At 43.9% G+C, this 27,822-nt stretch overlaps 10 protein-coding genes across 38 annotated transcripts in view; 4 read left to right on the top strand and 6 right to left on the bottom strand.

Annotated features, from left to right (window-relative positions):
• The first annotated feature begins 9 nt into the window (after window positions 1-9).
• Window positions 10-2,290, top strand: LOC6738244 (integrator complex subunit 9). Its single transcript, XM_002085020.4, has 3 exons — window positions 10-165; window positions 227-1,384; window positions 1,442-2,290. Exons 1-3 carry the CDS (start codon window positions 157-159, stop codon window positions 2,237-2,239), a joined length of 1,965 nt encoding a protein of 654 aa, XP_002085056.1. The 5' UTR covers window positions 10-156; the 3' UTR covers window positions 2,240-2,290.
• On the bottom strand, window positions 2,231-5,453 carry LOC6738243 (isoleucine--tRNA ligase, mitochondrial). The gene is made up of 6 exons (XM_016171570.3): window positions 5,229-5,453; window positions 4,892-5,168; window positions 4,632-4,836; window positions 3,385-4,578; window positions 2,990-3,326; window positions 2,231-2,934 (listed from the first exon to the last, which is right to left on the bottom strand). Exons 1-6 carry the CDS (start codon window positions 5,451-5,453, stop codon window positions 2,287-2,289), a joined length of 2,886 nt encoding a protein of 961 aa, XP_016032112.2. The 3' UTR covers window positions 2,231-2,286.
• Window positions 5,454-5,659: 206 nt separating this feature from the next.
• LOC27207145 (ATP synthase subunit beta, mitochondrial) lies at window positions 5,660-7,941 on the bottom strand. The gene is made up of 3 exons (XM_016182877.3): window positions 7,797-7,941; window positions 7,331-7,734; window positions 5,660-7,166 (listed from the first exon to the last, which is right to left on the bottom strand). The coding sequence occupies exons 1-3, from the start codon at window positions 7,825-7,827 to the stop codon at window positions 5,724-5,726; spliced, it is 1,878 nt and encodes a 625-aa protein (XP_016032111.1). The 5' UTR covers window positions 7,828-7,941; the 3' UTR covers window positions 5,660-5,723.
• Window positions 7,942-8,207: 266 nt separating this feature from the next.
• On the top strand, window positions 8,208-9,925 carry LOC6739653. Its single transcript, XM_002076513.4, has 4 exons — window positions 8,208-9,119; window positions 9,181-9,457; window positions 9,518-9,711; window positions 9,772-9,925. The coding sequence occupies exons 1-4, from the start codon at window positions 8,296-8,298 to the stop codon at window positions 9,830-9,832; spliced, it is 1,356 nt and encodes a 451-aa protein (XP_002076549.1). The 5' UTR covers window positions 8,208-8,295; the 3' UTR covers window positions 9,833-9,925.
• On the bottom strand, window positions 9,922-15,253 carry LOC6738242 (H(+)/Cl(-) exchange transporter 5). The gene is made up of 10 exons (XM_016171569.3): window positions 14,794-15,253; window positions 13,862-14,201; window positions 13,046-13,212; window positions 12,785-12,988; window positions 12,096-12,728; window positions 11,822-12,039; window positions 11,201-11,761; window positions 10,979-11,142; window positions 10,706-10,919; window positions 9,922-10,642 (listed from the first exon to the last, which is right to left on the bottom strand). The coding sequence occupies exons 1-10, from the start codon at window positions 14,878-14,880 to the stop codon at window positions 10,552-10,554; spliced, it is 2,679 nt and encodes an 892-aa protein (XP_016032110.1). The 5' UTR covers window positions 14,881-15,253; the 3' UTR covers window positions 9,922-10,551.
• A 68-nt stretch (window positions 15,254-15,321) lies between these two features.
• Window positions 15,322-17,958, top strand: LOC6738241 (MOXD1 homolog 1). Its single transcript, XM_002085017.4, has 2 exons — window positions 15,322-15,952; window positions 16,008-17,958. Exons 1-2 carry the CDS (start codon window positions 15,464-15,466, stop codon window positions 17,610-17,612), a joined length of 2,094 nt encoding a protein of 697 aa, XP_002085053.1. The 5' UTR covers window positions 15,322-15,463; the 3' UTR covers window positions 17,613-17,958.
• A 180-nt stretch (window positions 17,959-18,138) lies between these two features.
• LOC6738240 (threonine aspartase 1) lies at window positions 18,139-20,444 on the top strand. Its single transcript, XM_002085016.4, has 3 exons — window positions 18,139-18,297; window positions 18,374-19,359; window positions 19,430-20,444. The coding sequence occupies exons 1-3, from the start codon at window positions 18,270-18,272 to the stop codon at window positions 19,511-19,513; spliced, it is 1,098 nt and encodes a 365-aa protein (XP_002085052.1). The 5' UTR covers window positions 18,139-18,269; the 3' UTR covers window positions 19,514-20,444.
• LOC6738239 (uncharacterized protein DDB_G0271670) lies at window positions 20,392-21,835 on the bottom strand. Its single transcript, XM_002085015.4, has 3 exons — window positions 21,517-21,835; window positions 21,142-21,464; window positions 20,392-21,089 (listed from the first exon to the last, which is right to left on the bottom strand). The coding sequence occupies exons 1-3, from the start codon at window positions 21,647-21,649 to the stop codon at window positions 20,526-20,528; spliced, it is 1,020 nt and encodes a 339-aa protein (XP_002085051.2). The 5' UTR covers window positions 21,650-21,835; the 3' UTR covers window positions 20,392-20,525.
• A 387-nt stretch (window positions 21,836-22,222) lies between these two features.
• On the bottom strand, window positions 22,223-23,163 carry LOC6738238. Its single transcript, XM_002085014.4, has 3 exons — window positions 23,003-23,163; window positions 22,639-22,949; window positions 22,223-22,572 (listed from the first exon to the last, which is right to left on the bottom strand). Exons 1-3 carry the CDS (start codon window positions 23,133-23,135, stop codon window positions 22,258-22,260), a joined length of 759 nt encoding a protein of 252 aa, XP_002085050.1. The 5' UTR covers window positions 23,136-23,163; the 3' UTR covers window positions 22,223-22,257.
• Window positions 23,164-23,699: 536 nt separating this feature from the next.
• The window catches only part of LOC6738237 (protein phosphatase 1 regulatory subunit 12C), a 29,687-nt gene continuing 25,564 nt past the window's right edge, over window positions 23,700-27,822 (bottom strand). For 15 of the 29 annotated variants that reach the window (XM_039293011.2, XM_039293010.2, XM_039293015.2 and 12 more), the window contains one exon: window positions 25,463-26,935. In XM_039293011.2, the coding sequence (XP_039148945.1) occupies window positions 26,819-26,935 (117 nt within the window). In that variant the 3' untranslated portion in view covers window positions 25,463-26,818. Of the gene's footprint in view, window positions 24,971-25,462; window positions 26,936-27,822 lie in introns of those variants that run through there. The other 14 variants (XM_039293014.1, XM_016171567.2, XM_016171552.2 and 11 more) reach the window with 2 other exon arrangements.

Raw genomic sequence — 27,822 nt, 5'->3', positions numbered from 1 at the left:
ATTTTTAATTAACTAATTTTGGTACCTATGGTTAATGATTCAGTCGGGTGCTGATTCCGGTTCACAAGTGAACCAATTGATAACCAATCGTTTCCCATCCCTGGCCCAAATATAAACAAACTTGCATCGTCTAATCGGCACTGGCGGTTAAATAAAATGCGATTGGTAAGTCATCCTGAGAGGTAAATAGCAACCTAATCAGCGGAAGTGACTATCCACTTTGCAGTATTGTCTCAGCGGGGACCTGGCCAAGCCATGTTACATCATTACCTTCAAGGGCCTGCGGATCATGCTGGACTGCGGTCTCACGGAGCAGACAGTCCTGAATTTCCTTCCGCTGCCCTTCGTTCAGTCTTTGAAGTGGTCCAATCTGCCCAACTTCGTGCCCAGTCGGGATCATGATCCCCAGATGGATGGCGAGTTGAAGGACTGCTGTGGCCGGGTTTTCGTGGACTCGACGCCCGAGTTTAATCTACCCATGGACAAAATCCTGGATTTCAGCGAAGTGGATGTGATACTTATCTCGAATTATCTTAATATGCTGGCCTTGCCGTACATCACGGAAAACACGGGGTTCAAGGGCAAAGTCTATGCCACGGAGCCAACGCTGCAGATCGGCCGATTTTTCCTGGAGGAGCTTGTGGACTACATCGAAGTTTCGCCCAAGGCGTGCACCGCGCGCTTGTGGAAGGAGAAGCTTCATCTGCTGCCCAGTCCCTTGAGCGAAGCGTTTCGTGCCAAGAAGTGGCGTACGATCTTTAGTCTTAAGGATGTCCAAGGAAGTTTGTCCAAGGTGACCATCATGGGCTACGACGAGAAGCTGGACATCCTTGGGGCCTTTATCGCCACTCCTGTCAGCTCGGGCTACTGCCTGGGCTCCAGCAACTGGGTACTGAGCACGGCGCATGAAAAGATTTGCTATGTCAGTGGTTCCTCCACGTTGACCACACATCCGCGGCCCATCAATCAGTCTGCGCTGAAGCACGCCGATGTACTCATCATGACCGGACTGACGCAGGCGCCAACGGTCAATCCGGACACGAAGCTGGGCGAGCTCTGCATGAATGTGGCCTTGACGATCCGTAACAATGGGTCTGCCTTGATTCCCTGTTATCCTTCGGGCGTTGTCTATGATCTCTTTGAGTGCCTCACACAGAATTTGGAAAACGCTGGCCTCAACAATGTTCCCATGTTCTTCATTTCCCCCGTGGCAGACAGCTCCTTGGCGTATTCTAATATCCTGGCCGAGTGGCTGAGTTCCGCCAAGCAGAACAAAGTGTATCTTCCAGACGATCCTTTCCCACATGCCTTTTACCTTCGCAACAACAAGCTGAAGCACTATAACCATGTGTTCTCCGAGGGCTTTAGCAAGGACTTCCGACAGGTTTGTCTAAGAATATTGTAAAAACTTCATACTACAAATCCTCTGTCCTCCTTTCAGCCCTGCGTGGTCTTTTGTGGCCATCCTAGCTTGCGTTTCGGCGACGCTGTTCACTTCATCGAGATGTGGGGCAATAACCCTAACAACTCCATCATATTCACGGAGCCGGACTTTCCGTATCTGCAAGTATTGGCGCCGTTCCAACCACTGGCCATGAAGGCTTTTTACTGTCCCATCGACACCTCTTTGAATTATCAGCAGGCCAATAAGCTGATCAAGGAGTTGAAACCAAATGTGCTTGTCATCCCAGAAGCGTACACAAAACCACATCCCTCAGCTCCAAATCTATTTATCGAACAGCCGGATAAGAAGATAATAACGTTCAAGTGCGGCGAGATTATACGTCTGCCATTAAAACGGAAGCTAGATCGAATCTACATTACCTCGGAACTGGCCCAAAAGATATCGCCAAAGGAGGTGGCGGCCGGCGTGACCTTCTCCACGTTGACGGGAGTTTTGCAAGTTAAGGACAAGGTCCACTGCATCCAGCCATGTGCGGATAGCATTAAAGACGAGACTACCTCGAGTAACAGCGCTCCGACAAAGGAGGATGTGCTAAAGAACGTCAAATACGAGTTTGGCAGCATCGATGTAGATGCAGTGATGAAGAGGCTGACGCAAGATGGCTTCTCCAACATTAAGCTAGACCGCACTGGAGGCGCTCTGACATTGAATCTTGTCAATGAGGACACAGTTATCAAGTTCGAGGACAACGAGACGCATATTATATGCGGCGGAAAGCCAACAACCCGGCTTAAGCTGCGAGACACCATCATGAAATGCTTACAGAGTTTTTAAAAACGTAAATGTATTCCTTACACCTAAATAACAACACTTCCTAACGCTTAATTCTTTGCCTCCATAACGTCAGAGCAACGTCGACACGTTTCCTGCTCATCCTCTAGACCATAGCGACGACAACGTGGGCACAGTGATGTCTGAAGTTTACTTAGAGCAATATCCAAGTCGCTATTATTGGACTGTAAAAGCGTAATTGATCCCACTTGGAGTATCTCGCACAATTCAGAATTGCTCACAGACTCTCCAAGGCTACTGTGAAGTTCTCGCAGCAAATGCAGCTGGCCGCTTTCCTTTCCTTTGATGGTCACGGCCAAGTGCCAGGTGTTAACATCTCCAGCTTGCTGGTTGATAAGACGTTTAACATCGAACGCTGCGTTAATCACTTCAGTGGCTTTGGTGTCCTGCCATTCAGGTTTAGTCCGAACAATCTGCTCGTGGAATGCACCACCTGTGGTGTCATAGTAGCTCCAGCTTTCCTCGACCAGAAAGGGAACAATGGGCCATAAGCTCTTGCAGAGTTGTTGATAGCAGTGGGTAAGAGTCTGACGAATGGCCAGTAGCTCCAGATCATCACCACAATAAAGGCGATCCTTGATGAGATGCACATAGACGGCGGACACCTGATTGGCAATAAAGTTTTGAACACAGGCGACAACACGATTGTACTCATAAGCTTGGTATAGCTTCTCCACCTTAAAAGCAAATGCCATGATTAGTTGAAAAACTAAGATGTACAAAGTTTCCTACCTCAGATTCAAATTCAACAAGCTGGCTTAACAAATAACGGTTAAGATAGCTCTTATCCGAAGTTCGTGTTAGATTCTCCCCCGATTGTTTCTCTCCAATTACGCCTTTTAAATATCGCAGAGTTCCGCGGATCTTGCTCAGATTTTCTGCCGCTTGCTGCAGTAGCTTATCGCTCACTGTAATGGACATGTGCTGCGTTCCATGGGAGGCAACCCACCAACGCAGTGCATCTGTACCATATTTCTTGGTTATCTGCTTTGGAGAAATTACGTTTCCCAACGATTTTGACATCTTGTATCCTTTTTCATCCACGGTAAATCCGTGAACAAAGAGGGCTCTATTGGATATTAATATTGAAGAGGTTTCTTATTAAAATGAATTACGTATTTACTCACTTGTAAGGTGCACATTCCCGAGCAGCAATGCTCATAAGCAGTGAAGATTGAAACCAACCTGTGAATTGGTCATAACCCTCAAGATACAGATCGGCTATCTTATCCTTGCCCAGCACAGCAGACCATGTGCTGCCAGAGTCGAACCAAATGTCCAGTATGTCAGTGCCCTTGACAAGATCTTTGGCTTCGTGGTGAAGTTCACGAAGTAAATGCTCGGGTACAAGTTCCTCCACGGATTTTACCCACCAGAAGTCGATTGATCCCTCCTTGCGCAGCAGATTGCAAAGATGTTCAATAAGAGCGGTATTGAGTACCACTTTTCCGGACTCCCGACTGTAGAGAACAGGAATGGGTACACCCCACGCTCTCTGCCGGGAGATGCACCAATAGGGTCTCTTCTGGAGCTGTGTGAGCAATGCTTTCTTGCTGGCCTCCGCATTGGCTCTAGGATAGATCTCCACTTGCTCTAAGGCGTCGGCAGCAGGCGACTTCAGCTTTTCGGTATTAATAAACCACTGCTCACTGGCACGAATTATCACAGGCTTTTTTGTGCGCCAATCAATGGGATAGGAATGTTCCAGCTTGGAGGAGTGGACTACATCCTCTGCTATGCGGTCGAGGATTAGGGAATTTCCCTGATCCAACACTGATTTTCCGCGTAGAAAATCAGGAGCTTCCGTGGTGTAAGTGCCCTCCTCATTCACAAAACATTTTACAGGAATTTTCTGGGTCAGACTAACAAGGAAATCTTCTGGTCCATGGGCAGGAGCTGTGTGCACCAGGCCCGTTCCTTTGCTATCCTGCACATGACTGGCGTCGAAAAAGGGCAGATTCGATTGTTCTTTGTCAATTGGATGATTATAGCTCAGCTTGCTCAATGATTCTCTACTCAAGTGCTGCACTATCTCACACTTTAGCTGAGTATTGGCCTCAAAGTCCGCCATAAGAGCTGAAGCCATGAGGTATAGCTCATCCTGGTTGCGATCCGACAACCTGACTAGAACGTATTCCAACGAGGCATTGTAACAGATGGCTTGGTTACTCGGCAAGGTCCACGGAGTTGTGGTCCAGACTAGGGCATAAATTTGCTTATCCTGTATATCGAAGCTATTTGGATTAAGAGCAAATCTCACATACACCGAAGGACTTATGTGATTAGCATCATATTCCAGTTCCGCCTCGGCCAGGGCTGTCCTAATAAAATATAAGACAGTGTAAAGAATCAATTTAAGTTGTATTCAACTCACCTGGATGAAGGTGACCAGTAAACTGGTTTCAAGTCGCGATAGACCAGTCCTTTCTCGTAGAGATTGTAGAACATTTGCAATTGATTGACTATAAACTCTGGCTGAAAGGTCATGTAGATATTGTCCTTCTGCCAGTTGGCTAAAATGCCCCAGCTGCTGAACTCCTCCTTTTGCGACTTGATGGTCTCCAAAGCAAAGGCACGAGCTGTAGAAAATAATAAAGAATTAACAAAAAATCTATAGCAATGGGAATAACTCACATTTCTGGCGGATTTCTTGAGCACTCTGACCTGGAGCAGTACTTGTGGCCTTCAGTTCGATTGGCAGGCCATGACAATCCCAGCCAGGAATGTAGTTGACCTGCTGACCATGTGCTACCCGCTGGCGCAGAGTGATATCTTTAAGGATCTTGTTGACGGCGTGGCCCATGTGTAGTTGTCCGTTGGCGTAGGGCGGTCCATCGTGAAGGACGAAGGTGGGTTTCCCCTTCTCCGCCAGTCGCTGCTCCTGGTATGCATAGGAAACTGCAATCTTGTTCTGCAATGTGATAATATGATACATAAGATTTGATTACTTCACATATCCCCAAGAACATGCCTCCAGAACTAGACGCTCCTGTTCCTCGCGTTTTGCTGCGGTCAGACGATTGGGAAACTTGGTCTTTGGCAGGTTTATGGTGTCTGTGTATTTCTTTGCATCCTTTTTGGCTGCTTTCACAGAATATAAGCGATTTCCAACGCGAAAATTGAAAATCCTAAGCATTTTGCTGACGAATAAGAAGAAGAGACAAAACGTAACAACAGCCGGCAAAGTGGAAGTCATATGGTCTTGTGGAACGTAAGCACTGTTCACACAACCCGCAATGTGGATTGTAAGTTTAAAATGTAATTTGAATTGATATTACTTATTTCTGTAACTACTTTAATATACATTGTATATAATTGAATGCCTCTTCATGTAAAGTCAAAATAAATACACAATAAGTTGAATTGATTAAATGAATATTATTTTTAAAGATATCAAAAATGTACAATTATAAAATTCTTGTAATTGATAAAGTTTAATGGTTGTTGGAATTGCTGATCGAATTCCTTAATCTTTCTTTTCCGGTTCTTTTGGCTTGTCATCCTTTGCTTCCTCCTTTTTGTCTTCTCCCTTGGGCGGCTCCTCCTTCTTGCCCTCCTCTGGCTTTGCGTCCTTCTTTTCGTCCTTCTTGGCTTCCGCCTTGGCTGGAGGAGCATCACCTGACATGGATGCGGCCAGTTGGGTGGCCTTGGCCAGCACCTCTTCGGCATCTCCGACCATGTAGAAGGCAATCTCCGGGATATCATCGTATTCGCCATTCAACAAACGCTTGAAGCCCTCCACACACTTCTCCACTGGCACCAGCTTTCCCGGGTGTCCAGTGAAGATCTCAGCCACTTGGAACGGCTGCGAAAGGAAGCGCTGCATCTTGCGGGCCCTGGCCACCGTTAACTTATCCTCCTCGGACAGCTCATCCATTCCTAGAATGGCGATGATGTCCTGAAGCGACTTGTAGGCCTGAAGAGTCTTCTGAACCGCTCGAGCCACATTGTAATGCTCCTCGCCCACAACATCGGGATCGAGGATGCGGGACGAGGAATCCAAGGGATCCACAGCCGGATAAATACCCAACTCAGCAATGGGACGCGAGAGTACGGTGGTGGCATCCAAATGCGAAAAGGTAGCCGCCGGAGCGGGATCACTAAGATCATCGGCGGGCACGTAGACAGCCTGAACGGAAGTGATGGAACCGTTGCGGGTACTAGTGATCCGCTCCTGCATGGTGCCCATGTCGGTTCCCAAAGTTGGCTGATAGCCCACCGCCGAGGGAATGCGCCCGAGCAGCGCCGACACCTCCGATCCCGCCTGGGTGAAACGGAAAATGTTGTCAATGAAGAGCAGCACATCCTGCCCGTCCACGTCGCGGAAATACTCGGCGATGGTCAGTCCGGTGAGAACCACACGGGAGCGAGCGCCCGGTGGCTCGTTCATCTGGCCAAAGACCAGAACCACCTTCGAGGAGTCATCCTCTAGGGATATGACCTTGGACTCGATCATCTCGTGGTACAAATCGTTGCCCTCGCGGGTACGCTCTCCTGCACCCACGAACACGGAGTAACCGCCATGCGACTTGGCTATGTTATTGATCAGCTCCATGATAAGCACGGTCTTGCCCACGCCTGCGCCTCCAAACAGCCCGATCTTGCCGCCCTTTACGTAAGGTGCCAGCAAATCAATCACCTTGATGCCAGTGACTAGGATCTCTGGCTTCACGCTCAAATCGGTCAGCTCCGGGGCTTCGTTGTGGATAAAGGAGTAGAAATCCGACTTAACCTCACCGCGATCATCGATGGGATCGCCCACCACATTGAGGATGCGTCCCAAAACGGCCTTGCCCACCGCCACACGGATCGGGTAGCCGGTATCGAGCACCGGCTGACCACGACGGAGTCCTTCGGTGGAATCCATGGCCACGCAACGGACGATATTGTTGCCCAGGTGGTGGAATACCTATGTAATCAGAAATTGGTTAATACAAGTTAAGTTTAATAATTATTGAAACTTTTCGAATGTATACAAGTTATGTTAAAATCCTTTTTAAAATTTAATTAAATATTAGATAATGGAATGTCTGAATGTCGTCCGCCATAAAATTGGTCAATCCCTTGACTTACCTCCAGCACCAGGTTAGCAATGGGAGCATCCTGCACCTGGAGCGCGTTGAGCACCTCCGGAACCTCCTCCTCGAAGTAGACATCGATGACGGGACCGATGACAGCATGGATGACGCCCTTGCGACCCTTGCTCTCCAGCTTCTTGCCTCCGCCGTCCGACTTCTTTTCCTCACACTCATCCTCGGCTTCATCCTTCTTCTTGACCAGTTCCGCGTCCGTCTTGCAGACTTCCTGCGGCTCGGGCTCGCACTCATCGCCCGACTTATTCTTATCCTTGTCATCCCAAAGGGACAAGGAGGCATGAAGGTAGCGGGCATAGTTGGGAAACTGCGCAGGATTACCAAGATAGTTGCCCCGGTAACCCCCGGTAGCCGGGGCCATCTTCAGGCCAATCCTTGCACATGCTAACATGGTTTTTTCATTTTCAGAGCAAGCTGGTCATGTGAAATTGGTTTATTCTTCTTACCTGTAGCCATTTTAGCCCATGATACCAACATTTTCACTTTAGTTTTTTTTTTTATTCTTTCGCTGCTTAGACGTCTTTGCTGAAAATCAAAATTGCTTGTAATGATAGATTCCTTTGACAGATGACAGCAAAGCCTACTGAAAAGGATTCCCTTAATGCGTTTTAAATGGGTTGTCACCTATTTATTTTTAGCGATATTTGTTTTCTAAAACTTCTTAAAAGTTTCCAATCTAAAGAAAAAATAAAGTTTTCTTAATTAGCCCTTTTGCAATATGCAAACTTTTGAGATCTTGAGCTGTCGTTAAATAAAAAAATATAAAAAGAATTTTATAATGTATTTATTTATATTCATTAAAAATAGATTAAGCTTGAATTTATAATCGATCTTCAGATAAGTTATTCTATAGCCCAGTTAAGGGTTGAATCAGTTGGTTTCCAAGGATACCGATAGCCACAAAGAACTGAAGCCAAAACAGTTAGATTTTCAAGCTGATGGAAAATGGACGTACTATCGCATTACAGCTCACCCTTAGTTGAATTTCCGGCCACGCAGCCCTTGGAGAAGCAGCATGCCCTGGTGGACAACTGTACGGGCACCGATCCACCGCCTCCCAGCAAAGATGCCGCCACTGGAACGCAGATGAAGCTGCATGTGGCCACACAAACAGAGCAACGAGTAGTTAGCAGCAGGGATGTCGAATGCGATGAGAGGGCTTTGGCCAAATGGATGCGACAGATCTGCCCCATGGTCGAACGGGAGCTTATGAATCCCACGCCTCTGATGGAGGATCTAACGATGAGCCAGTGCCGCCTGGAGGAGGAACTGCAGGTGTACACGTACCAGAAACTGACAATGGGTGGTGCGGACAACTCGCAAGGACTGGCCATCTGGCTGTGTGTGCATACGAATAATGCCCCAGTTCTGGTGGCCACCACGGTAGCTCCCCATGATGACTGGTGCGAGCATGTGGATCAGCAGCTAAAGCTCTTTGTTCCCCAAAGAATGTCCGTTGGCAACTTGGTGATTTACACAGAGGCCAAGACTCTACCCCTAAAATCCTGTTTGCGAAGTCTGTGCACAAATCCGTACAACAAGACCATGTTCGCTGGTTCCACCATGGACGGAGAGCTCTTCGTCTGGTTATATGAGCAGGCGAGGGGTTCCGATTCCAGCGTCGATATCAAACAGCTATACACTGTATCCTCCGCCCAGGGAGCTGCAGTGGCTCTGGACTGGCCGCGGGAACATCTTCTGTTGGCCTGCTATGCCAATGGCAGCGTTCGACAGTGGGATCTAAGCAGGCAGATGGTTCTGGATTGGGAGTGAGTCTCCATAAACACAAAACAGAACATTTCCCGGTATTAATTTAATGAACTCCACCAGGTACTCCCTGCCCGCAACGGTTAGCTCAGAGCCAACGGCAATGGTGACCCTTGGTCTGGATGACTTCGTCGTGGGCACTAACGATGGTGGCGTCTATCGCTGTTGGAACACTGGCCGCCAAACCGCAGCCACCAAGCAGATCCAATTGTTGGCTCTACGGCGACATCGTTTCATGGTTTCCACGCTGCTCCGTACCGAAATGGAGTGCAACCAGTTTGTCCTGAGCTGCGATCTCAGTGGACAGGCCTTCTATCACGATATGCGGCTTGTGGATGAGGTGATTACATGGCAAACAAACGAGCTGAACACTATTTATTTCCTCTTAAATAATAAACAGGATATGGCTCAGTTGATAGTACAAATCCCACTTCCCTTTAAAAACGTAATCGCCTGTAGTCGGGATGGCAACATCATCTACTGCCCAGCCAATGATGGGTCACTGGAATACTATAGGGTTAGCGATGGTGCCCACGCCCACGTCAAGGGAGGACTTCGCGGCAAGGGAAGCCTTATCCGTAGTAGCGACAATGGGTGAGCTTATTACGAAGGAAGTCATTAAAACAACAATTGTGAATAATAATTATCTTACAGACGCTGGCTAATTGCAGGCCTCTATGGCGACGAGTTCCAGATATTCTACATAGAGCACTAAATAGTCGTATTGAATTTTGTTCTCAGTTTTGAAATAATCGCTTGTATTTGCATGACTGCTTATGTTAATATGTACGGTTTTATCATCTCTTAGGTTTGCTATATACACAATTTTATTTTAAAATTTCTCAGATCTCTAACAAATACCACATGTAAATATAGACTATGTATTGTATAAACAAGACATTTTATCTGTGTAGAATTTTGAACAAAATGCAAAAACGTAAAGCCATTTCGAAAATTTGGCGTAAAATAAGACTGCTTTCTCTGTGGGAATCTCGTTAAAACCGATTCACATACGATTCACAAAATAAAACGTTCCTTTTACAATTATTGATCATTTCATAGTGTACACTCGTTATCAAAGCTGTAGGTGAACATATAAAAAGAAATATGCTGTGTGTAGAAAAGTGCTACAATGACATAATTACAAAATGGCAATAAATGAATACACTAATCTTTTATAACCATTTGCCTACAGTAAAATAAATTATATAATTAACATTAACGAGATATATGCGATATATAAATATATAATAGAACTGCACACAATTTTGCTAAATCTCCCACGTCCAAACGTCCGATCCTATCTGTCCTAATCATCTGCATCCACTCGTTCAACTTTTCACTTAAGCTTAGATTGCAATCTGCATTTTGCACATAGTTCACACAATAATAACTAGAAGCAGCGCTCGCCCAACTTCTGATTGGCTGATAAATTCAGTTGAAGAGCACCGTATTGGGGTCTTCGTTATCCATCTGCTTCACATGGCGCAGCACATCTTTCTTGGTAATTACGCCCAGTAGGCGACTGCAATGGATTTTAGATTAGATAACTTGAAACTGGTTAAACTGCTTCTGGCCACAAACTCACCCGTTGTGTGTTACCAATGTTTGGCGCAGTCCCAGCTTTCGGAACATGTCCACTACCGTCTCCATTGGCGTTTGATCTGTAACTGTGATCGGTGCCATGTCCAGGATCTTTTTCAGCTTCAGCGGCTGGGGTCCTAGATTTTGAATGGGCTGGGATGATGTGAACAATACTATGGAGCTGCTGCTAATGCCCTCGATCAGACGCTTGGCATTGCCTATAAAAAATGTAAATATTAAATTATGGAATCCAAGTTCGTAGCTATGGATGACCCACCTATGGCCAAGTTGAGATCCCTGCGCAACACAAAGCCCACTAAATATTGATTCTCCCGCGACACCACCACCGGGTAGCCATTGTGTTCCGTTTCTTTAAGAAGGTTCTCCACATCGTCCACCGTCATGGAGTCTTGGGTAATGACATTCAAAGTTTCATTCCGCCTAAAATGAAGTTAGAAGTTAGTTTATCTTGAGGATAAAATGTGTTATTAATACATACTTTGGTTGCATCACATCTGCGGCCAGTGTTGTATGCGCAAACTCTTCTTTGCTATCTAGGAACGGATAACCATTCAGCGCTATGTGCGCATCGTAGATACCTTGCCTGCCGAGAGCATCACCTACCCACTTGGAGGCCATGGCAGCAGCCATCAGGGGCACAATATACCTCACTCCGCCTGTCAGCTCGAACATGATCACTACCAGGGAGACGGTCATTCGAGTGACACCTCCCAGCACAGCTGCTGCTCCTACAACCGCATACAGTCCGGGTGTGATAAGATTGCTGTCCGCACACTCGCCGGTAAAGAACCAAATATTGGGATAGCTGTAGGCAAACTGTTCCACGCCGATTCCAACAATGCGGCCCATAATGGCGCCCAGCAGCAGGGACGGAATAAACAGACCAGCGGGCACTTTCATGCCAAAGGTAAAGATGGTCAGGGCCAGTTTAAGGATAAAGGTAAGCATAAGCAGCCAAATGGAGCTGTATACACCGGGACCTGGCTCCGTAACTTCAATGAAACTGTTGCCCGATGTAATGTTCATGCGCTTGTAATCACTATAAGGAAATAAATAGGTATTATAATGATTAAAAGCAATTATTATTCAAAACACGTACCACAACGGATTGGTGACATCTCCGGGTGAGCACTTGCTAACCAATAAGAATATCAGCTCGTTCATGTTCATTCGGGTAAATGGATTGGGGTAGCAAATGATAGCAGTGACCAGGGTAACGAAGAGCACTTCCATCACTGGATACTGGCCGAGCTTGCTGAACTTCCTGTAGCGGCACCACCACAAATTCGCCTTGATAAAGAACGTGCCAATAACACCCTGTAATAAATATTATATTAATAAATTGTAGAGCTTCCAAATTACACTGAACTTACCCCCATAATTCCGAGGAAAACAAAAGGAATAAGTTCAAAAAAGATCCAGGGCTTGTTATACTCCACGAAAAATAGCACGGAATGCTCGTTGCCAAACGGAGTCAGTGATCGCAAAACGAATGCAGCAATCAATGCACAAAAGAATGAGCGCCATAATGTCTTCAATGGAAAATAGTATGACACTTCCTCCAGCGAAAAGAGAACTCCACCGATTGGTGCTCCGAAAGCCACCGAGACGCCTGCCGCTGCTGCTGCCGAAAGAATCTCACGCTTCTTGGCCTCATTTCGACCATATTTTGGGAAAACGTGTGAGAATATGTTTCCAATACAACTGGCAATATGGACCATGGGTCCTTCCTTGCCCAAAGTGAGGCCAGCGGACACAGACAGCATCAGACCCACCGATTTGATCAGCAGCGTCCATTTTCCGAGGTAGCCGCGTATAATGAAGCCCGACAAGATGGTCTTTATCTCGGGAATACCAGATCCGCAGGCGTAGGGCGCAAACATTCGCACAAGGGAGGCGCTGAGCGAAGCAAATAGCAAAGCCCACAGCACATACCAGATGTAAGCGACGATATACGGTCCGGTGCCATTTCGATCCAAACCAAAGATCTCTGGCCAGGTTTTCCACTGAAAATAAATGCGGTTTAAGTGTCTTATCGGGAAGAAAATGTAGTTTCACTCACCGTCGAGCAGTTGCCTTCTTCAAACACTGACTGTTTGGCCGGATAGCAGCATTGTTCCCTGTTGAACCAAAAGGCGGGTGGACAAATGCCATGCTTTAGATCCGACATCCAACTAGCTCCAATGTCCACCATGCCCGCCACACAGCCTGCGGCAATTCCGACGAGTAAAACACATAGCCAGCCAGATCCGGCATCAATGGAGCCCTATAAGTAAAATGATTGATTAGTATAGTGTGTTTCAAATCATAAACGATCTTATACTTTTATCAGATCCCACAAGGAGTCCTGTCGCTTCTTGACGATGTAGCGATGTCTCATCCGATCGCGGGCAATGTCCCGCTGCCAATCAATGGTGTGAAAATCTTCGTACTGCCCAATGCCAGGAATATCATCTTGCACGTCCGAGGAACCATAGAAGGATAGTGCTCCTATATAGCAATGATAAAGAATACAATAAACATTTCGGATTTGACACTGTAAGCTTTGAATCATGTTGTCATAATGGTTTGGACTCAAAGTCCAAAGAGAAACACAGTCTTATAAACATTAGTGCAATAATTATGAGTATTTTAGTTGTGTTTCATTCAGGTATCAAGAAAAAGATCGTGTAGATTTTCTTAAACAGATTTCTCGAATAAAGTTCTCAAAGATATTACTCGTTCTAGCGTATTGCTAACATTGATTGCTTTTATCATCACATATGTGATAGTATTTACCCAACAACTATAATTGACTCTTGTTCGTTTAAATAAATAATTCCCAATAGAAATGCCAGCTGGTTGTTTAGACAACTCAGTGATTATTTTGCTAAGTTAGCATCACGTGTGTAAATGGTGGCTGTATGTATGTACATATATCATGAACTTAACTGGTGTCTCCACAATACGTCTGTATGCTAATGATTGTACATATTAATTGAATTGCCAGCGAATGAGTACAGCTGTGAGCCACGCCACCGAATATTCGGAACCGGCAATGCGGCGAGGTGACGTCGCCTTACACAAATGTTCATGATCTTGATTAACACCACAGACAGCGACAGTGGATGCTTTACGCAATGGATCTCTCCGAACTCACCGTCCATGGGTTCGCCGAAGGCACTGTGAGTTGGCACATGCTGGTGCATTGTCCGCTGATTGTGGTGATTGCCGCCGCCGTTGCCGCCAGAGTGTCCGAAATCTCGTTCGGTGTCCGATTCGGTGGCCGTTTCCCGGTGATAGCCACTGCTGCTTCCTCCTCCGCCGCCGCCGATCACATCGCCCGGACTGGAGCGCGGTGTGATGTCGATCATATCCTCGTCGTCGGTGCCCGCCGCCGTCAGCGAGGTGGTCAGTTTGGTGTGCTGCGCCAGCGGATGGTCACGAAAAGTTCCGTCTAGGTCACCGTCGCCGCCGGCTCCGTTTGTGTGGCCGTTCGACTGAAAAAGCGAAATAAGCGAAAAGCTATAAGATAAGGTTTGTGAATTTGGAGAGCTAGCTAGCCTCTACGCTTTGTTTATGCATACGCAATGATAAGATTAAGATCTCGGACACAGCGACACCGTTCAAATAATACACACATCTGTACGTTGAATTACAATTGAAAGCATTTCCGCCCCCTTGTGCCAGATGTTTCTGTGTCATTTCGTAGAATACTGCTGTTATCAGAAGATTCGCCCTTATCCGGGAAACTTCAGCAGTCTATTCAAATTAAATGCTAAGCATTCGCTTAGAATTTGGATAAAGGAGACTTCTGTGCTGGGCTTTATGCCATTTTTTGGAAACCCCAATATGGCAAATCCGGTGAAGTAAGGATTTCAAATATTGCTAATAGACAATATCACTTTTTAGAGGAAAGTGAAGAAGAAGTGCCAGCATAATTATCCAAAAGAGACAATGCACAACAGCAATATTAAGTATTTTTCCACCATATTTATCTAAAATTAAGCCGCACTTCAAGTTTTTTAACAGACATTTGTTCTGTTGCGTAGGTGAAAGGGGGAAATCCCAGTGGGTTTTATGGTGAGCTACCTTTTTCATGACCGTTTGGTAGGCGGTTATGTAGCTGTTGCCCTCCGCGGCGGCCTCCCTGCTGCCCTTCAGCGGAAACTTCTCCATCCTGCGATCAGGCGATCCTACGTGGACAATTTCTATGGATAGCTATCCAATATTTTGGATTCCCTTTTTGCGTTGCAGTCCAGCAAAGCGGCGCAGCAGCAGCGCAGTTGCAGCGCAGCGAGCGCACGTCACTAAGTACAAACACACACACACACGCACAAACAACTGTTCGTGGGGCGAATCGGCAATGCAATCACTTTCTTTCCATTTCACTCGAATCGCGGATGTAAGCTCGATCTCATAAGCATTGGGATGGCGCTCGAACAAGTATTTGATCGATTATATAGTACACATTACTTTCGTAAAGTGCTTACTTTTGTGTGCGAATAATTTATTTGCGAACCGTCAGTGTGACCAGACCGGGCGAGCTGCTGAAATACCGCACGAAGTGTAGTGAACAGGAATCGATTGCAAAAGTAGTCGATATCATTAGCGATAGGCACGATATCCCGACGCGATCACTTAGTTCAATGAAAAAAATGCAGACGCGCGAATTACTTGCGAACTCAACACCAAACAAGTTTCAATTTCGCCTAAAAGAGAATCGTATTGTTCACATACGCTAAAGTACAAGGCTACCGACATGTCCGTTCAAGACGTACTATGGATCGTACTCACGGTGCAGTTGAGTTTTGGTCTTGCGTATTTTGAAAACAACCAAAGGACGCAGGACTATGATGTCGATAAAAATGGTTCTGTACACCACAAAAACTGGGTGCGTAACGAAATGATGGACAGCTTGGGCTTGTACTGGCTCAAATGGTGGATAAATGCCAACGAAAATAGCATTTACTTCGAAGTAACTGTTCACACGCGAGGCTTTGCCGGCCTGGGCTTCTCCAAGGATGGCCGGCTGGCCAGAGCGGATATGGTTTTGTTGTGGGTGGATGACGCCACAGGACATCCGAACGTCTTGGACTGCCATGGTGCGTTGTATCCTTCGAGCGGACCGCCGCTGCAGGACGATACTCAAAACTACGATGTCCTAGATGGCACACAAAATGGGACGCACACAATCATGAAGTTTAAACGCAAAATTGAAACCTGTGACCCATTCGATATTCCACTCTCCGTAAGTTTTCTTCACAATCAATTGAATAGGAAACTAATATAAATATCATTTGCAGGCTGATACGTTTAAAGTGCTGTGGTCCATTGGGGAAAATGATCCTGTTCATGGAAACTTGGATTGGCATGGTCAGAGCAGAGGCGTGAAAGCTTTGCAATTGTTTTCGCCAATGTTTACGAAAAATAGTCACCCGATCGAAGGCACCCAAAAATGGGACATAACTGTGAACAACGTAACAATTGATCGGTCAATGGATACACTATACTGGTGTAAAATAGTGCGACTACCAGAGTTAACTGGTAAACAGCACATAATTGGTTATGAGCCGCTGCTGTCTGGTAAATACGAAAGGAATGTGGTTCACCACATGACCCTGTTTGAGTGTCAGTCCAAGATATTCTCTGGATCCGATCCTTCGTCCTGGGACCTTTGGGTAAGGAGTGCCGGCACAGTGTGCAACAGCAACCAACTGACACCACGCGACTGGGATTCGTGCTCTACGCCAGTTGCAGTTTGGTCCTTGGGATCTGATGGACAGTTTCTACCTCCCCACGCAGGGATTCCAATGGGCGGAGCATCTGGAGCTAGCTATTATATGCTGGAAATACACTACGATAATCCCGATGGAAAGGAATCGGTAGATCATTCCGGTTTTCGGATACACTACACACCCAATCTGCGAACCTACGATTCCGGAATTCTAATAAGTGGTGTTTCCATTTCGGAAACGCAACTCATTCCGCCTGGTCAAAAGAAATATCGATCCGTCGGCATCTGTGGGCCGTCTTGTTCAAGCGTCATGTTCCCTAAGGATGGTATTAAAATAATATCCGGGACGTTGCACTCCCATCAAGCTGGTCGCACAATAAGTCTTCGGCATGTTCGATCTGGTAAGGAGTTAAATCCCATCATTGTTGACGAAAACTACGATTACAGGCACCAAAAAGTCCATCAGCTTGCCAATGAAACGGTCGTATTGCCAGGGGATTACCTAATTACAGACTGTTCCTATGAGACAAAGTACAGAAAACGACCCACATTCGGTGGTTATTCCACGAAGGAGGAGATGTGTCTCACCTTTATTACTTATTACCCAAAGATTGAGATGTCCGGATGTTATAGTATGACACCAGTGCGCGAGTTTTTTGAGATGTTCCGTGTGTACCAATTCTATTCCTTAAATATGACCGATGTCGAGAACATGTTTCTCTACAACAGTGACTACACCGACTTAAATAAACAGGCGAAGAATGCGACAAACATATCAAATTCAGGAAAAACATCCAAAGATGACGTCATTTACGAGGAGTCTTTGTTAAACAAGCTTGTTATATCCGACCCAGCCGAATTTCATGATCGCACATTTCTATCGCACTTAAATCAGTTGCCTTGGCATGATCCTCTCTTTACGAAACGTGTTGAACAAGCATTTATAACCGGAACACATATGACGTTTTGTCGCGTATCCAAGGATTCATTATCAATTCCTTCGGAAATAATTCGCTATCCCGAGTTTACAGCGTACGTAAAGCCACCGGCAGCTTGTTTGAACTATTTATTCACTGATAATGAAGAACTTCGTTCGGGAAGTTCACAACTTTTTACAGACTTTACGTTAAGTCTATTACTTATTCAGCTTGGGTTGCGAACGACATTAGTGTAAAATTAAAGTGTGTTTGAATGTATTATTTAAGCCATCCAAAACGTTTTCAGTGAAAATGCTAGCTTACCAAATGAACGATTATCAAATATTCAAAATTATTTTTCGTAATATGAAACATGGAAATATATCAAATCGATATAAACTAGGTACTTACATAAAGTAATGTACATTTTATAGAGACTTAAGGTGCTTTTAAGAATTCTTTAATTTAAGAACCTTTAAATGGGATTTAAAAAAATTGCACGAAATATAGAAAGTAAAAATATACCTCCGACTTACAAACCAATCAACTAATCTTCTATTAATTAAGTTAAATTACCGACAATAAAATAAGGATTAACTTATATTTATTTTAAGGTTTTCATATTTTTCAAGGTTAACAGAATGTAAGCATCTTTTCAGGGATACTAATAATAGCCTATATTTAAAATGTATTTATTCAGTTTTCAAATAAAGCGGTTAATTTATAGAAAGAACTAAATTTTTTTGAGTGTAGTTTTGGTATATTTCTAATGTGGCCTGCTGCCAGCGAACCATTCTACGTGGTATATTTCAACTCGGCCCGCACGGTCACTCTGATCAATTTGTTTACGCCGTACAGCGCACGGATTGCAGTTGGGCCAACAACAAGGCGCGAGCATAAACAGCGATACCAACATGGCCGGCTTCGTCGCGGTGCACACGGGTACGTATCTTGGTCATGGCGGTTCCGATCCGCCGGGCAGACAGCCAGATGATTGATGACCGCCACTTGCTCTCAGGGGCTGGGAACTGCATCGACGAGACGAAGTACCAGCGGGTGATCAAGGAGGCCTGCCTGCGCGCCACAGAGATCCTACGCAACGGCGGATCCGCCGTCGATGCCTGCGAGGCGGCCATTGTGCGGCTGGAGAACTGCGGCTACACAAACGCCGGCTATGGCTCAAATCTCTGCATGGACGGCTCTGTGCAGTGCGATGCGGCTATAATGGATGGCTCCACGCTTAACTTTGGCGCCTGCACGAACGTTAGTCGGGTGAAGAACCCCATTCAGTTGGCAAGACGCATCTGCGATGCCCAGTCCAGTCCGCAGCTTCTGGAGCGCATTCCACCGATGATCCTCGCCGGCACTGGAGCGGAACACTATGCCGACGAGGTGGGTTGCTCCATGGTGGAGCCCGGCGTACTGATCTCATCTAAGGCCAAGTTCCAGTTTAATCACTACAAAAGCAAGTACGACCTCGTGGTCAACAGCAGATTGAACAAGGCAACGTCCGAGGAGCCCGTACAAGTGCCAGAACCTGGGAACGAGGTGGAACTTGCCGCTGCTTTGGACACCGTGGGAGCGGTATGTGTTGATGGGGCAGGGAACACAGCAGCTGGCTGTAGCTCCGGAGGCATACTGCTCAAAGTTCCGGGCAGAGTGGGCCAGGCGGCTACTTACGGTGCCGGCTGTTGGGCCACCGATACGGACGAACTGGCCATAGCCACCTGCACAACCGGAAACGGCGAGTACCTGATGAAAACGCTGCTGGCCCGAGAGATCTGCCACGGAGCCTTTAGCAGTGATTGTGCGGTGACCAGTCTGCACAAGACGTTCAAGCAAAAGTTCCTGGACTCCCCGCTGCTGCCCCGACAGCAGGATCTGTACGCTGGAGCTCTGACGCTGCTCTATTATCCGGGCCAGAGCAGCGGCGAGGTGATGTGGAGCCACACGACGCAGTCGTTCTGTGTCGGCTACATGGCAACCAACCAGAGGGTGCCAAAGGTTCGTACACCCATCCATCATTTTCCGATTTTGCATATAACTAATTCGGCGTGTGTGTTTATATTTGCAGTTTGTGCATTCGCCGCTGCCCACGTACAGCGTCCCGGGCCGATCGTGCGTCGTCAATGGCCATAATTTCCATTTGCGCATTTAAATGTGGGCTGGCCAACTAGCCGCAGCCCCCAGCACCTTCCTGCAGCTCCTAGCCCCGCTGCTCTGCATCTGCAATTCATTTGATTTAATGTTTAATTGCCGCGACAATCGCTGCCAATGACGCATGGGAGCAGAAGGCGCCTGAGGAGCTGGGACAGCATTATGTGTATATGCTTTATTCTCTCGGCGAAATATTAAGATAATTAAGCGAAAATTTGTATTGTAAAAATCTCGTAGATCGTAATGTGTAGTAGTAGTAGCAATGAAATAGGATTTCGAATATATTGTATCCCTCGTCGAACCGGGTGCGCTAGATAAATCAGCCGGCGGCATGCGAGTCTGTTCGGAATATCATATTCGAGGGGCATATGTTTGTATCCGTTTGTATATTTAGACTTGCGCTGCCTTGTGTGCGCATCTGTGTGTTTATGTCCAAGTGTTTACGGCCATCAATGTACAGAACTTAACCCATTAATATTAGCTAAGCAGAAGCCACAGCATGCACACACAATATCAAGGTCTCTACTATCGCGAGTTGTCCTCAACACGAAAATTGTGAAAATGCTTTTACTTTTTAGCGTAAATCGATTTGCACATATGTACATACACATACGCCTATGACGTGAGCTCTTCTAAACAAAACATTCATACGTAACCATTTCTCCGTTTATGGGGTTCCAGCTAATAATCCTATGGTATTTCATGGCATATAGAATGCTACACATCTCGAGGCTTTTTCAAACTACATGCAACAGCAAGAAGTGAGTTCCATTAGATGATGATTAATACTGCCTAAGATCGTGTCCTTCATTTTAGTCATAGTTAACGCCAGTTATATCCCAATAATGATTTATCACCAATGACGAATTTGAAATGTATCGTATTTATTATTTCGGACTTATTAAATGCCTATCAAAGATTGTTTACAAATATATATCGTTTTATTATTTTAGTAGGTTGTAAAAACCATATTAATGCTTTAATTAGAAAACTATTTCCGGTATATAATTTGCTTAAGGAGTAGCAGCAGTCGTAGAAGTTGTTGATGAAGACGTTGTGGATGATTCAGTAGAAGAAGACTGCGTGGTGGAGGCAGTCGTGGATGAAGAGTCGGTGGAGGATTCCGTAGATGAAGAAGACGAGGAGGACGCAGTCGTCGGTGTAGATTCCGTTGATGAGGAAGCTGTGGATGAAGCAGTCGTTGATGAAGACTCGGAGGAGGACTCAGTTGAAGAAGCAGTCGATGAAGAATCGGAGGGCGACTGAGTCGTTGTAACCGAGCAGCTGGTCGGCCTGGTTGTCACACATGAGCTGGTGTCTGAGTCAAAGAAGGGCGTGGAAGCGCGGCAAGTCATGTAGAGGGCAACCCAGGTGGTTCCAGATTTCTGGCAGTACAGGTAACTGTTGCACGTGGAGTCGTCGGTTATTCTGGTAAAGAAGTAACTAGGATTGGTGCTAGGCTCGCCAGCACTGCATAAATCCTCTTTCTGCGCAGCACTAGGAGTAGTCGTTGGAGCCACTGTAGTTGTTGTGGTTGGCTGATAAATACTGTTGCTACAGGTGGCATCCAGTCCAAGCTATAAGTTAACACATTAGTATGAATAATTTTTAAAGTCCAACAAAACCTACAAATTCGGAGGCACAAGACGGCACACAGATGGTTTGATATGTCGACAGAGCATCTATGTTACAGATCTCATCCGTGCCGCAGTTGTACACACTGCTGGTCAGCACATCGCCGCTGGAGGAGCAACGGGCATACTGGGTGCTGCTGACACAGGCGTATTTGGCGCCTGAGGAACACACTTCGCAATTAACTCCATTTCCGCCAGAGCCTCCACACACGTCCAATATGGTCGAATTCAGCTCGGAGACCAGAGCACAAACGCTGTCAGAATTGGAGCAAACGGTGCCCGCAGGACATTCGATAATATCGCCAACTGGGCCATTTTCTGAGGCAAGGAATCGAATGTTAATATGAAAGGACTACGGGCCAGGACTTACTCATGCAATTCTGATAGCTATTCTGATCAACGCAGTACACATCGTTTTGCTCCAGACACGTCTGACAAGACTGAGCTGCCACGAACGATAGTCCACATGCCATGATGGCCACCAAAGCGATTATCCTCTGCATGTTCCTGCTAAAATTTTCGCACCTTTTGCTACGGTATTGCTGCTCCACCTGAACGATTTACTGATATGATCCCAACCATCCATCTGCCGTCTTATATAGCGGAGGAGCTCACTATGCATTAACCTTCAATTGTTTATGGGTTGATAATATTGTTTGTCAGATTTCGTTGTCTATGCCTGCCAAAAGTCTATCATCATAAAGTAATATTGAAGCGATCTAAATGACAGCAACATGCTTTTTAATTTTACGTACTTCATACCGGGAAATGCGGTTCATAAAGTGTAATCGTACATACAAATATGTATATATGGTATTTTTGAAGGTCTATTGACATTTCTGTTACCTTTTGAGTCATGTCTTTTCGCAATACATGCTTTCAAACCTTTAAGTTAACCAGATATTTTATAAAATCTGAAATTTAAAACTTTATTTCTAGTTATTTAACTTGCTTTATTTTTTAATATACAGAGCACACATATTTTAGCAGCAGTTAGAATAAACATAACATATTTTCCAAATCCCATAATATAATTTACATATATATTCAAAAGTAATGGACTTTAAGATCGCCAAGTGGTATATGTTCTGAAAATAGAGGATTAGTCCATTTAGGAGCATCCAGTTGGTTTTGTCGATACGCAAAGGCTGGTCGTAGAATCGAAATATGGCTTGGGTTGTTGGCAGGACATATAAACGGTGTCCCATGTGGTGGTTTCATTTCTTTGGCAGTAAAGATAAGTGTGACAGGAAGTATCCTCCTTATAGATCGTAAAGAAGTACCAGGTTTCCTTAGGTATTTTAAGATCTTTTTCAGCTTCAGTACAGGCAACATTTTTCTGCTCTGTACTGGGTGTGACAGTTGTCGGTGCTGCGGTAGTTGTTGTCGTGTATTCACTGTTGCTGCAACTAGCTCTCAAGTTGAGCTGCAAAAAAAAACAATAAAAAAAGGATAAGAACACAACACAATTAAGTTATCCCGGAATACCTACAAAATCGAGAACACAAGAAGGCGTGCATATGTTATCATACTTTTCCAGTGCTTCCGAACTGCAAATCTCATCAGCATCGCAGTCATAGATGTTGGAATCGACCAAAACCGATTCGGAACACCTCGCAAATTGATTTTTGCTAACACAAGCATATTTCTGATCTGTGCACGATGCACACTTGTTTCCACCGGAGGTTCCACAGACATCGACTACAGGTTCTGATATTTCAGAACTTTTCACACAAACATTTTTCGAGTTTGTGCAAACCGTATCGGCGGGGCAGCTTATCACGTTGCCAAAAGGTTTACTTTCTAAATTAAATTATTTCAGACTTAGGTACTATGGAACTTAATTCTTAACTTACTGATGCAATTCCTATAGGAAGTTTGGTCTACACAGTACACATCGTTATCCGTTAGGCACTCCTGGCACTCTAATGCCTTCACAACAGCTAAACCACAAAAAACAATGGCCAAAATCAGGAGAGTTCGCTTCATTTTTCCCAAGGACTTTCAGTAGATTCTCTGGTAAAACCCCAAAATAGTTTGACGTTTTCGTTCAATGCACTTGCAGTCTTATATAGCTAGGAAATGCAACTTTTAGTGACGTTTTTATGGCAAATCTGATAAAATTGTTTGTCAGATTTGGTTACACCTGTAAATTTACATCAATAAAGTCATATTAAAAGCTTTTCGACGCTGAAAAAGGCTGACTTGTAAATAACAATAGATTCCACACATTTGCTAACTTAAATCATGAATCATAACATAAACACGATCTGCAGATTTGTGTATTATTATTTACAAAACGAAGAATAAAAAACAAACAAAAAACAACAAGTACCAAATAAATTTCTCATGTGAACCTTAAGGTTGTTCTTATCAACAAATAAATAAAAACCACTAAATGCAGACAATAAAAAATATACGTCGAGTAAAAGATATCACCTTCAAAATAATTGGCAGCATGTTATCTAGGCGAAAATAAGTAAAATTCCGAGAAACACCTTTAGTGTAAAACACCCATTCATCCTTGGAAAGTCGAAAGGAAAACAATTTGGATTTGCTTGCGATCACATTTATTAAGTTTCGTATTTGAATCAAATTTTCATAAATATTTTCTCACACAATTTTACATATTACACAATTCACGTTCTTATGGTTGTTTATGCTTGATTATCGTTTCCATTTACGAGTAACACAAAATCTCTTAGGCGAATTTAATAAATAACAGAAATATGCATATGCGTATGATCATTTGTTTCGTTATAAGCGAAAGTAAAATATAGTACGATGTAAATGTATATAATACGTTTCGAAGTGAAGGAGAGAACTAAAAGTGTCTGCTTATCTTAACGTACTCAAATAATAATATAATAGAAATAATTGGGCATACGCAGTGAAGAACCCATCCCGATCTATAGGATAGCGCCATGGAGCTTTTGCGAAGTTGTCTCCTCAGTTGAAGGGTACACTATATACGTAGCTACTATAGCTTTTGATGGTATCACCGATGCCTTTATCTATGCAGCACTAAAAACAATTACAATTGGATGATAATGATTACACTTAGTAAGTTGACGCGTGGGCTGGTTTCGGCACATCTCCGGAGTCTCATGAACTGGCGGTCTGGATCCTCGATGATATTACACATTGACATGTTGAACTTATGATTCTGTTGCTTTAAATATATATATGTATTATGTAATGTGTATATATAATTTATATATGAAAAAATATATATATATATTTATGTATTTATATGTATCATGTAGTTAAACTAATCTGTAATGTAACTAGGGCTCATTTGATGATTATGTTCTCAGTTTGTATGTAAAGGTTTTCGCTTTCCATTTCATTTCTTTTGATCTTCTGATCGTTATACATAACGCGTATGCTTATGTAAATATAGTTAAGCTTGATTTGTGTAAGTTTATTTATAATTTGCTCTATTTCGTATATAAAATTTGACCAAATACATAAGATTTCTTTATATAAAACGAACGAAACAATTCTCAACGATATTTGAAACATGGTTTCACCTAATGCTTAACGGCCTAACACAAATAATAAACAAATTTTGAAATTTTCACGCGAATATCCGGCTTTCGCTTGCATCGCTTGCTTGCTTTAACATTCATTTTCATTCTTTTTCAGCCTTCTTCCAGCTGGTAACTAAAGTAAAATTGTTGCTTCTCGATGATATAGGTTCTCAGACATACATACACTGAAAGTAAAACATAATTTCATTTACTTAATTTGCTAATTACTCTAATCAACGCGGCGTTCTCCTCCTTCAGGCGATGATTATCCGACTTGTAGGCATCGAGTTGCTGTTGAACGGATGAGATGAAATTCAAATTAGTACAGTTTATAGAGATATCCCAATGGGTATACGTTTATGGCGGGGGAGGCACAGATCTTGGAGTTAGATGTGCATGGGGCATGCTTCGTTAATCTATTGGGGATGCGGTAGCCGCAGCCACAGCAGCAACAACAACAGAAACAACAAGAAACAATTAGTAATTACCTAAAAATGGAACTCATCTGGACGCCCTAATCTCGAGAATAAAACCAGATAGCATGCACTTAACCACAAAACTACACTCGAAACATAGGCGCTTAGATAATTGTCTCTGTGAAATCAGATTCGTGGGATCTTTATGACGCGTGTCGTGTGCTGTGATAAGCGAGCTATAGTCGAAATCGGAATCGATCATATAATGTCGAATGAATCTCATGAATTTGGATGCCTGATGCGAGTGTTCCATAGATATACACCCACCCAATGTGGCGTATTCAAACAATAAACAGCAGTAATCGAATAAGATCGACAGTGAGCAAAATTTTGTTTATTTCATATAGATATATGCATGTATATATATATAACTCAAAATCGGTCGATGGTCTTGTGGTTGAAAACACACAGAAGGGTAAACAAAATGGCAGATAAAACTTGTAACAATAGTAACAACAAGAGGTATAAATCCATAGTATAGTTTAATAGACATTATTTAAAGAGTAGAGTATTAAGTAAGTATTGTTTATATGTACATTAAGAGTGTTTCAAAATGTTGGTTGATTGAAAGCAGCTTCATATCTTATCCACTTATTACAACAATGGTTTGATTCTCTACTTTTTATCCTAATAAAACAAATTAAATAATTGATATTTAAGGCGCAATAAATTTTGAAAAGTTTGCCATTTACACCATTCTCCATCAGTTTGAAACACTCCATGTTACAGTTATAGCTAAATATATTTTATTATATTCTTTATATGTGGTATGTGTATAACAACAAAACAACAGCCAGCTCATAATATTGGGGCGCAGGTTCTTAGAATGGCTCAATTGAGTGTCAGTGGTGGGGCATTTACCGTTAAGCATCCAGCATCACCAACTAGACCACTTCGCTCTCCCTGATGATCGACTTTTGGAGACCCTATATGAAGTCTCCAGATCCGTGGGCCGCTAATCGCCGATGCTGTTCTTTTTTTTCTTTTCTTTTTTGGTGGTGGGGACTTGATGTTTGATCTCGTTGGTTTCGATGAGCTTTACTTTGATTCGAGAGTGGGCTAACTTTTGATTTATAAGTACTTATCAACCGTACAGTGGTCTGTAGTTACCATATTATATAGTTTGATATAAATTACATTTCAAATTCGCAACAATTGCACCTAGCGAATTTAGTAGATTACCAAAAACGAACAAGCCGTGTGATTAATATTTTACTATTCAAAAATTAACTACTTTTGAAGTTTGCGGTTCTATCAAAGGGTCCGTAGTATATAGTAACTCCCAGGGAGTAGTAGTATATAGTATTGTTAAAGTTTTATATTACCAGTGACCAGTCCAAAGCCAATGAGCTCAATGTTAACTTAAATTTAGCTACGATACATTTAGTTATTGTGATTTCGGTTATGCTTAAATATCCATATAATATGTTTAACGACATCGAAGTGTGTTAAGTATTGTATTGTAACGAACCAGGAGCAAGAAAAACATCGATGATTATTGGTTATCGATGTAGTCCTGGCAAAAACATCGATGCTTTTCTAGTTCTAATAGAAACGATAAAACGATATTCGCGACATTGTGCTTTGTGAGCAAGGGGGCGTGAGAATTTTGGGGTGTATGTGGGCTGGTGCTGGGCAATCTAAATGCTTTTCTGATCTGCGCCTATTTGGTCTTGGCCAGCTGACTCTGAGCCGAGGTGGTCAGCTTGGAGACGACCCGCGTTAGGGCCCGATTCTCGGCTCGCAGACGATCGTTCTCAGTCTTTAGCTTCTGCAATAGCTAAAATCACACAAAAAAATAAGGACAACAGCGGCGACGCAAGAAAAATAAGTGGAAAATAGGCATGGTTTCGTTTGAGCGATTGCCGATAATCGATTGTTTCGATTGTTTGTTCGATCGATGAGGCGCGTGGGAAGAGAGAGAAAAAAGAAAATCAAATTTGAGTGAGCGTATTGTTCAATGAGAGCGCTTTTGTTTAAAATTTGTAACAATTAGGTGAGTGCGATTGGTAGACGTATAACGATAAACGTGTAACGTATAAACGCTTGGGAACAGTGACCAAAAATCATAAAAGGTGGCGAATGACACAGCGAGAGATTGAGCGAGTGATGAATTGAGATGCGATGATGACAGAGAAACATAATGGTCTTGAGATGAGAACATGTCTGATGTCTGTTGTTGCTGTGGTGTGATATGAAAAAATAACCATAGAAAACAAATATATGATCTGATCACGAGGCGAAGGTGGAGCAAAAATAAATTGGCATGGGAAATCAAAGCGATCGCTTCACTGTACAGCGGGGTGGCATGAAATAATACAAGTACTATACACGGGGGCAATTTGGTAAATCAATTTCAAATCAAGTGGCATGGCATTCACACACAGAAGACGGCTAGTCAACTAGGTGTTCTATATGGTGGCCAAAAGGGAAAGGCAATCATAAAAGTAAAGATTAAACTATAAAGGTGAGAGAAACTTGTGCTCCAACTCAGTGCGAAAGGGGTATTATGGCTTTGGGTTATAAGAACAGAACAGCTCAATTCGAGTTAATAATAAGGGGGGGTTAATAAATCAGAATTTGAGACATGCAACAAGGCTTTTCTGGGGGAAAAGTATCACAAACTCTTGGACAAATCATGTGGGGAATGGAATCAAAATAAAAATA

This window comes from Drosophila simulans, chromosome 3L (assembly GCF_016746395.2).
Source record: "Drosophila simulans strain w501 chromosome 3L, Prin_Dsim_3.1, whole genome shotgun sequence".
Classification (NCBI taxonomy): Eukaryota; Metazoa; Arthropoda; class Insecta; order Diptera; family Drosophilidae; genus Drosophila; species Drosophila simulans.
Note: the sequence above shows the minus strand (reverse complement) of the source record. Positions and strands in the feature narration are given on the sequence as shown.